Source organism: Oratosquilla oratoria, chromosome 13 (assembly GCF_046742065.1).
Source record: "Oratosquilla oratoria isolate Oo_2021 chromosome 13, ASM4674206v1, whole genome shotgun sequence".
Taxonomy (NCBI): Eukaryota; Metazoa; Arthropoda; class Malacostraca; order Stomatopoda; family Squillidae; genus Oratosquilla; species Oratosquilla oratoria.
In genome coordinates this window covers 22,805,442-22,815,441 of record NC_134789.1, presented here as the reverse complement: position 1 = coordinate 22,815,441, position 10,000 = coordinate 22,805,442, and the positions used below count along the sequence as shown (strand labels likewise).

The following is a 10,000-nucleotide window of genomic DNA, read 5'->3' as shown; positions in this document are numbered from 1 at the left end:
GAGAGGAGAGGAGAGAAGAGAGAGAAAAGAGAGAGATAGAGAAAGTTAACAAGAGGAGAATTTTCCAAAACGGCCCGGTATTCAAACCGAGACAATACTCTGTCTCTTTTTCTTAATCTTTTATAGGGTCTGTCTCGCTTTCTCCCATTTCCTCTTTCTTCCTGTTCCTCTTTTCTTCTTTTCCTATCTCCCTCTCTCTTCCTTTCTTTACTCCTCTCTTTCTTCCTTCTCCTTCTCTCTCTCTCTCTTTTCTATCTCGCTCGTTGTCTCCCACTCTCTCTCGCCTGGAGCAGAAGCATCATTATCTTGATTCGCCATAAGTCAACCAGGCCTTTAGACAAAACGAGAGGAACCGTCTGTCTCCACCATGATATTATCTTTGTTTACGAGGCAAATTTACGTTCTCGGCATAACTCGACAGATCCTCCCTACGGCCACCGAGAGGTCTCCCCTTGCGGTCATATGGGGTAGGAACTCTGGTCCTTTTAAGGCGAGGTCTTCTCTCGGATTCTTGGGAAATCCCAGAAGTTCCTGGAGGTCCCTCATAGGCTTGAGGGTCCATTAAATCCCTGGGAACCCTGGTATTACTTGGGATTCCAAAAGGTCTTGTGGGTCTCCGAGGGTTCTTAGGACCCTGAAGGCCCTGCAACCCTGAGAGTCTTGAGGTGCCTGAGAATTTTGGGACTCCTTAGGGTCTTGAGGTCCTTGACAATTCCGGAGGTCCATGAAAGTCTTAGGATTCCTAAAGCTCTAGGTTCCCCCAAGGATTTTAGGGTCCCTGGGGGTCTTCGGGTACTGAAGCTCTTGGGGGGTCCCTGATAGCCCTGGAGTTCCTTAGGATTTTGAGGTTCTTGAGGGTTTCGTGGATGTTTATTGATGTCGCGGAGTACTTAATGGGTCTCTGGAGGATGGAAAACAGTACTCTATAAGACAAGAACCTATGAAGAAGGTCGAAAACTAACAATTTCAATACAATGAGTGTGTGTGTGTGTGTGTGTGTGTGTGTGTGTGTGTGTGAGAGAGAGAGAGAGAGAGAGAGAGAGAAGAGAGAAAGAGAGAGAGAGAGGGTGAGTTGGTCAACACTGTCATCTTTGCGTGCGCAGAAGCAATTTAGAAATTTATGAGAAATACAAAATCCAATTTGAACAATTTTGCAGGTCTGCAAATATGTTTGTGTGTTGAAATATGTGGGACTTTTTTGTTTGGGTTTACCTGTTTTATCTTTTTGTTTTGTTTTGTTTTTGTTTTTGTTTTTATTTTATATCTTTTATTTATTTTTTTATTCTTGGTCGAACGTGAGCAAGTTCTTAATTATTTTTTGGTCATTAGTTGTATGAGCTCATTGCGTGCTTATGTGTACGTATATATATATATATATATATATATATATGTATATATATATATATATATATATATATATATATTTTTATATATATATACATATGTATATTTATATATGTATATATATACATATATATATATATATATATATATATATATATATTATATATATATATATGGATATATATATATATATATATATATATATATATATATATATATATATACACGCATACATATCCTCCATCAATTTTTATTACAGTACTATTAAGCATATTTTTATATATTCCCCATCCACACTCATGAATCATAAAGACACAACTAATCTTCAAAATAACTTTAAGAAACGCGTCATGGTAGACAGACAAGAAATTTTAATTTTGGAAAAAAAAAAAAAAAAAAAAAAAGTTGAGACTCATCCTACAAGTACTTGACCTTGAATCCTCAGGAGTCAGGTACCAAAACTCTTTAAACCTGTTCAAGTGTTTAATAAGATGTGCGTTCAGAATTGTTCAAGTTTGTTCAGATTTTCAGTAACATTTGTGTTGAAATGTTCAAGTCTGGTCAAATGTTCAGTAGAATGTTCAGAAGTGTTCACGTCTTTTCAAATGTTCAATTAAATGTACGTTCAAAAGTATCTTAAAATGTTCAAATGTTCAATGAGTACGTTCAGAAGTGTTCAAGTTTGTTCAGATGTTCAATAACGTGTGCGTTCAAAGGTGTTAAATTCTGGTAAAATGTTTAGTAGAATGTTCAGAAGTGTTCTCGTCTGTTCAAACGTTTAATTAAATGTAAGTTAGAAATTGAACTGTTCAAATGTTCAATGAGTGCGTTCAGAAGTGTTCGTTTGTTCAGATGTTCAATAACATGTGCATTTAAAAATGTTCGTCTTCAAATATTCAATAAAATTTTCAAAAGTGTTCTCGTCTGTTCACATGTTCAGTTAAATGTACGTTAAAACTTCAAAACTGTTCAAGTGTTCAATGAGTGCGTTCAGAAGTGTTCAAGTCTGTTCTAGTGTTCAAAAACACACGCGTTCAAACCTGTTCAAGTGTTCAGTAACATATATGTTTAACGCATGGAGCAGTCTTCACAATAGACTGGTTGTATTATGGTTTAATATTTACATTCGTGGTGGGTAATACGTATATTACAGGATTTGGTTACATTAAATGTAGTGGAAATATTACCCTGTCGACCGGCAACTCGTGGGTATGACAAAGCAACTTGACGTTGTAATTTAATTTGATTTGGTGTGAGTATCCTATGCTGTTGTTATTGCTATGAACTGTAGTTTACCAATACTTCTATCCGTTAGGACAATCTCACTCCACTGTCGTGATTTGTGAAAAACAGCAGGAGACTATATAACATAGCGTGAGCTATTATGGACCTTATGCTCAAAAGAAATACGTTCGATATTTGCGATACAATACCCCCAATCCCTGACGTCACATCTACTGGGTCATCTGATGTACTACGTCAGCAAAGAACGTCACCTATTTATCTATCTATATACCAAGGGCTTTTTTCCACCTTATTAGGTAGGTAGCCATGTCAAAGACACTCCCACCTATTTCACTTACCTATGATATCATGGCATAAACATTATAAGAAAAATGCTAAATTTACAAACATAAAAACAATTCTACAGAAACAAATCCTACCTAAAAGATTTTAGTTTTAAATAGGTCTGCTATTGATGTTTTCGCATACTATTAGCAGGTTTTTATACAATCATTAATATTGATACAATATGGTATCTCAATACAACTATTTAGACTATGTGGGTCCATTAATACTATCCTTACGCTGTCAGTGATAGTGTATAATACTGTTGATAATGTCGAGGCAGCTTTGGTTGATTATGGCTTTGTTATTTAATACTAACATCGTTTTCCTGTACTTACCAAAACATAGTCCAACCTTCTTGTTTGTGTAAATCGTCAAGTAGACATCAAAATCTCTTTTCGGTCACTATATTAATCACCAAATCTTATTTCCACGTTTTATTACACAATCTCACTGCACCAATACACACAATATTCACTGATTTTCGAACACAAACGTACACATTCACTTTCAAAAGTAACTAAACTCTAACTTAGATAAACACTGATCAACGTTTATGCGTCAAAAAGAAATTTACGATTTCATTGGTTGAGAAGATCACCCTGCTTCCTTGTTGACCAATCACAGTGCTTGTTTCGTCTGGGTTTAGGTACCGAGTTTCCTCTGATCTTCATAGCAAAAATTTGGTCTGGAATTGACTGTCCTTGAAGCTTGTAAACTCATGCGACATTTTAAATATTTTGCTTATTCTATCACACAATTTGTCATCCTAAAGAGTTGTTCTGATTAAATGTAGTCCATCAAAATTTTTCTTTTATAGTATTAGAGGAGTCAGTATATTATATCCGATATCGCACATACAGTTGGTGCATACAAACATATAGTATACGAACATTTAACATAACGACTTTGCTTAGTCTATGTAAATACTACACGACAATGTCGTTACTGTCTGGCGCAGTTGTGGGTGGGTTGAGGGTTGGAGTAGTTAAAAATAGTAATAGAAAACCTAGGCACACATATTTCGGGTAGAATATTACGTATAAAATACCCATTTAATTTTATTAGCAGAAATGGAGAAATAAGGTAATATTCAGGGTAAGCATGATAGAATTCACCGCTTGCTTCATGTCTCCAGAAACTTCGAGAAGAAAGAAAACGGTTACTTTTGTACAACGGGCATTTCAATTCTACGGCGACACGAATGTGATGATATTTCACATATCACTTCTTTTTTCATTATTCGGGTCGATTGTAGAATCCCTTCTCCCCCCCACACACACTGATCAACTGTAGAATTTCCCCCCAACTATACTTAATTGTAGAATTTCTCCCCATACTGATCAACTGTAGACTCTCCACCCTAACTGACACAGGCTATGTTAGGTTAGGCTAGGTTAGAGTAGGTTAGGTTAGTTTAAGTTAGGTTAGGTTAGGTTAGGTTAAGTCAAGTCAGGTTAGGTTAGGTCAGATCATGTTAGGTTAAGTTAGGTCAAGTCAAGTTAGGTTAGGTTACATATCACAATCCATAATCAACTGTAAAATGTTAGGTTAGGTTAGGTTAGGTTAGGCCAGGTCAGGTCAGGTCAGATTATTTAGGTCAGGTTAGGTCAGGTTAGGTCAGGTTAGGTCAGGTTAGGTTAGGTTAGGTATCACGAGCCATAATCAACTGTAGAATATCCACCCCAGCAACATTCAATTGTACAGTCTCCGCCCGAAACACGCGTGGGGGGGAAAATTCTACAACTGATACCATAATTTTTTTTTAGTCTTTATTGATATATTCTTGCTAATAACGGTTTGTTTTGTAGAACACTGAATTGCTTTGTTCGATGAGGACAAAACGAATATCCGGGTCGTGATTACAAGTTCCTTGTCAACCCAATAGTACATAAATGTAGATAAACGATTCAATATATTCACTAATATACACACAGAGACACTCAAATATAAATGTATATATAATACGTATCACGTGTAAACACGTATGAAAATATTCATACAATATAATTCCTTTTGTTAAATATATGACATATTTTACGAGAAGAAAATAAATCACTGATGAAGGCGCATACGAAAATGAATGTATGTTACACAACACACGTCTACGCTCAGGCAAATGAATGCAGGTTTGATTTATAAACAATGGTAATATTTATTTCTGAAAAAAAACTAGAATGTATTAGCAAACAGTACAAACCAGCATCACAATTTATCTCTTAAATCTCTCCTTTACCTCTTGTATGTTTAACCCATTAAACTCCGATGACAAGATTCCTTGTCATTTGGTCAAATAAAACAAAAAATCATAAAACACCAAAATGTTTGATCAAACACCAGAAAAATATGACGTCAGTCCTCGCGCGAAGCGAGTACTGACGTCATATTTTTCTGGTGTTTGATCAAACATTTTGGTGTTTTATGATTTTTTGTTTTATTTGACCAAATGACAAGGAATCTTGTCATCGGAGTTTAATGGGTTAAGAGGCTAGAAATAACTTAGATAACTCCTTTACTGTGATACCTTTGAATATTTTGTTTTGGTTAAGACCAGACAATTTCATTCAGCAAAGGACATAAGAACATAAGAAGGAAGGAGACTGCAAGAGACCATAAAGCCTACACTAGGCAGTTCTATCTATCATCCCGAGCCATAAAGTCATCTAACTTTCCGTTAAAACAATCAGTAGTTTGAGCGCTCACAAAGGATTACAAAGGATTACAAAGGCGGTGCATGCCGACAGGAGACCAAAACTAGATCGGATGCAGAAAAAATATAATAATGATAAATAAAAAAATATATATAATAATATAAATAATAATAAATAAAATAAATAAATGCATAGGTATAGTTAGATAATAAAGAAACAGGTAAATAGTAAATGATAATAGATTGACAGGTAACTAATGATAAATGAAAATCAAGCAACTACATAGTTACTAAGTCTATTCCATTCGATAACCACTCTACGAATGAACTCTTCATTCCAGGTAATTCCTTATTAGCGATGACACATTTAGATAATTTCCTTAACGCCAAGCCATTCCATTCATCTATGGACACGATCCTACGCTTAAAGAGTAACATATTATTGAAATCTTAGATGAAGAACCTTAAGGACACTGCTGCAGAAGCCTCCACGAGTCTTTTCGTCAGGTGAATGTACTTACACGAGCTCCTGAGTGATGAACAGCCCAATTAAGCTGTCAGGACCTGCTGTCGAGGAAGACGTTATCGCCGAAGCCGTCAGCCTATTGCTGCCTTCGGGATCCTGAGGCTCATGACTTCAAATGTTCTTGCACGATAAATATTTACTGGCAATATTTCAAGAAATTTCAATGAGGTTGGTCATGGTGTGTTGGCATCAAAGACATTTAAGATTTTTGATGGATGTATTTACAATATGTTAAGTATTTTCATAAATGTTGATAATATCATATTGAAACTATATGAGTTTTAGTTTATATTGTAATTATATATTGACGACATTTCAAGCGTTTTTTTTTTAGTAATGTTAGTAGTTAAATGATACCAAAATTACTACAGGATCTTCACTTTGTAGTGAAATTAACGAAAAATCATAAAAAAGATACCAATATCAATATCATTCCGAAATGCTAATTACACTGAAACCTTCCATTATCATTCCTCATCCGTGGACTGTGTGATCATTGAATACACCAGTTGCTCTGCGTGCAAGAAGGTCTTCTTCCTGCGTTGCTCGGGGCGACCCACGCGAGAGCACGGAATGGCAAGATTAGTTCGCCATGATTTCATGGCAATTTGTAAAGGAACTTCTTTGATCTGCTAGAGTGAGGCTAAGGAGATGCCTCAGGTGTCCTTGGAAAGCCCCAATGAAAATGTTAATGATAATAAAAAAATGGAATGAAAATAAAAAATGAAAATAATAAGATAAGTCAATAAATAAGTTTAGTATACACATGCGTACATCTTTATGAATAGATAAGCAAACGAATAAAAATATATATGAATGAATAAGTAAACTGTGTTGAATCTCTATCTCTCTCTACATATATATATATATATATATACATACACATACGCACACACACATATGTATATATATATATATATATATATATATGTATGTGTGTGTGTGTGTGTGTGTGTGTGTGTGTGTGTGTGTGTGTGTGTGTGTGTGTGTGTGTGTGTGTGTGTGTGTGTAGCAAAAGTAATCAATATATCAATATAAAGGGGTATATGTGCCACCCTAGGAAAGGTCTCCAAGCGACCATTACTCTCCAGAAAGTACAATCATCACCAGGTAGGACACCAGTTGATAAAATACGTCATTAAGATAAATTGCCAGAGAAAAGACATCGAACAAAAATTAAAGTACACACTTAAGTTGCCCTTCCAGCATGAACGGTAGGGCAAGATGTTATGTATGTCTGTCCTTCTCTCTGAGAATAAATTACCTCTGCCATCACTCTGAGTTTTCACACGCCAAATACACTCAAATTGTCAACTCTACTTCAATATATATAATATATAATATATGATGTATAATATATAATATATGATATATAATATATAATATATAATATATAATATATAATATATAATATATGATATATATTATATAATATATATATATATATATATATATAATATATAATATATGATATATATATGATATATAATATATAATACAAAATATATAATATATAATATATAATATATAATGTATAATATATAATATATAATATATAAATATATAATATATGATATATAATATATAATATATAATATATGATATATAATATATATAACATATAATATATAATATATGATATATATATATAACATATATATATATATAATAATATATAATATATAATTATATATAATACATAATACATAACATATAATACATAACATATAATGTATAATGTATAATGTATAATATATGATATATAATATATAATATATAACATAATATATAACATAAATATATATATATATATATATATGTATATATATGTATATATATACATATATATATATGTATATGTATATGTATATATGTATATATATATATATATATATATATATATATATATATATATAAAGAGAGAGAGAGAGAGAGAAACAGAGAGAGATAGAGAAAGAGAGAAAATAAACGAAACAGCTAAATGTGTACATTGCATCTTTTAATGCACAAGGCCGAGTTTGTGGATAAAAGCCTCGAGGAGCGCAGGAGCACTCAACCGTAACGGGTGAGCAAGACAAAGAGAGAGAGAGAGAGAGAGAGAGAGAGAGAGAGAGAGAGAGAGAGAGAGAGAGAGAGAGAGAGAGAGAGAGAGAGAGAGAGAGAGAGAGAGAGAGAGAGAGAGAGAGAGAGAGAGAGATGGAGAGAGAGAGAGAGAGAGAGAGAGAGAGAGGAGAGAGAGAGAGAGAGAGAAGGAGAGAGAGAGAGAGAGAGAGAGAGAGAGAGAGAGAGAGAGAGAGAGAGAGAGAGAGAGAGAGAGAGAGAGAGAGAGAGAAGGAGAGAGAGAGGAGAGAGAGAGAGAGAGAGAGAGAGAGAGAGAGAGAGAGAGAGAGAGAGAGAGAGAGAGAGAGAGAGAGAGAGAGAGAGAGAGAGAGAGAGAGAGAGAGAGAGAGAGAGAGGGGGTTACACAACTATTGTGAAGAGGGACTCTGATAACCAGATGAAGGAGAGGCAGTGAAAAGATGAATTATTTGGCGGCAGCTTGCATAACGCATAAGAACTTCGTTTCGAAGCAAGAGAACAACGCAATTTTGATATAACTCCAGCTGAATAAAATCACCTGGTGGCAGCCAGGTAGACAAGGAAAGGGAGTAATAGTAGATAAGTGATTTTGAGGTCATCTAGATTCTTGTCTACAGAAGAGGGCTCGTACATAGTCGAGCTTTGAGGTTCTTCTCGACCACTAGAAGGAACAAGGAAAGTCGAATTCTTGGTTGTCCTTAAGCCCCACTGGGTGTTGACAACGGAAGACTTCATGTAGTTAAGGTCTTTGTTCCTTTTTGGTGATTGTATGGCACTATCTAAGAACGGACACGGGTAATCCAATTTTTAGGTCTTCTTGAAGCCAAACAGGATATTTTCCGAGAAGGCCCTTGGAGAGCAAAATTCTTGGGACATCTCTGTGGCCTATCAGTTACCTCTGAAGAAAGACTTTAGTCGAAGGGGGGGGGTTAATTTTCTGAGACTGGAGACCAAAAATGACCGTGGAAACTGAAGTCTTGGTTCCTCCTCGAGGCCTCTTAGTTGCCTTTGGAGAAGGGCTCCTTCGTCGAGGTCTGAGACCATTTTTGAGATCTGTTGGTTACAGACACAGAAGGGCCTTGAACAGTCAATATTTTGGATCTTCTTGTGGGATTACCGGTTGCATCTGAAGAGGGCACTTAATCGAAGTCTTAGGTCTTCTTTAGAGCTGCATGTTGTTACCAGAGGATACTGGAGGTGTTGGGTAGTCCTTGATGACTATCCATTACCTCATCAAGTCGAAACTAGAGGTACTCTTCTGAACGTTACAGAGTGCTCCTGAAGGAAGATTTTGCACTGTCTCTAAAGATTTCAGACTTTCTTACGCGTCTGCAACGCAGAAACTCTAAGACCTCCTTGACGAAGGTCAGGCCTGCCCAAACTGCGTCTGGAGCAGGAGCCCATTGTCGAGGCTGGCTCATCCTCGACAAAGGACGTAAACGAAACAGCCTTTTTTCCTTCCAGTAAATTGAATAATGAAAGCGATCATTACCACTTGAGAGAAGAGGCGTCTGGTTCTCCGGCACTCTCCTCCTTGCCAGCCAAGAACCAGCTTTGATACAGCTGGCTACGTGACAAGCCGTAATGCAGGTGGTCTCATGTCACATACGAAAACAGATGGATATAATGCAGCTGAAGAATTGGTAGGCTATGATACAGCTGGTCCTGTAGAAAGCACTAATACAGCCGGTCCCGTAGCAGGCTCCAATACAGCTGGCTTCATAATTGGCCGTAATACAGATAGCTACTTGGTAGCCTCCGTTACAGCTAGAGAATAGGTATGCTCTGATACAGAAGGCTACAAAGATGATTCAAATACAGGTGGCTACGTG

At 35.9% G+C, this 10,000-nt stretch overlaps 1 protein-coding gene across 2 annotated transcripts in view; it reads left to right on the top strand.

Moving 5' to 3' along the window:
- LOC143032123 (A disintegrin and metalloproteinase with thrombospondin motifs 1-like) overlaps positions 1–6,278 on the top strand; it is a 173,395-nt gene extending 167,117 nt beyond the window's left edge. The window contains exon 6 of one of the 2 annotated variants that reach the window (XM_076196581.1): positions 6,018–6,278. In XM_076196581.1, coding sequence (XP_076052696.1) covers positions 6,018–6,021 — 4 coding nt within the window. In that variant the 3' untranslated portion in view covers positions 6,022–6,278. Of the gene's footprint in view, positions 1–5,904; positions 5,953–6,017 lie in introns of those variants that run through there. The other variant, XM_076196582.1, reaches the window with a different exon arrangement.
- The last annotated feature ends 3,722 nt before the right edge of the window (positions 6,279–10,000 follow it).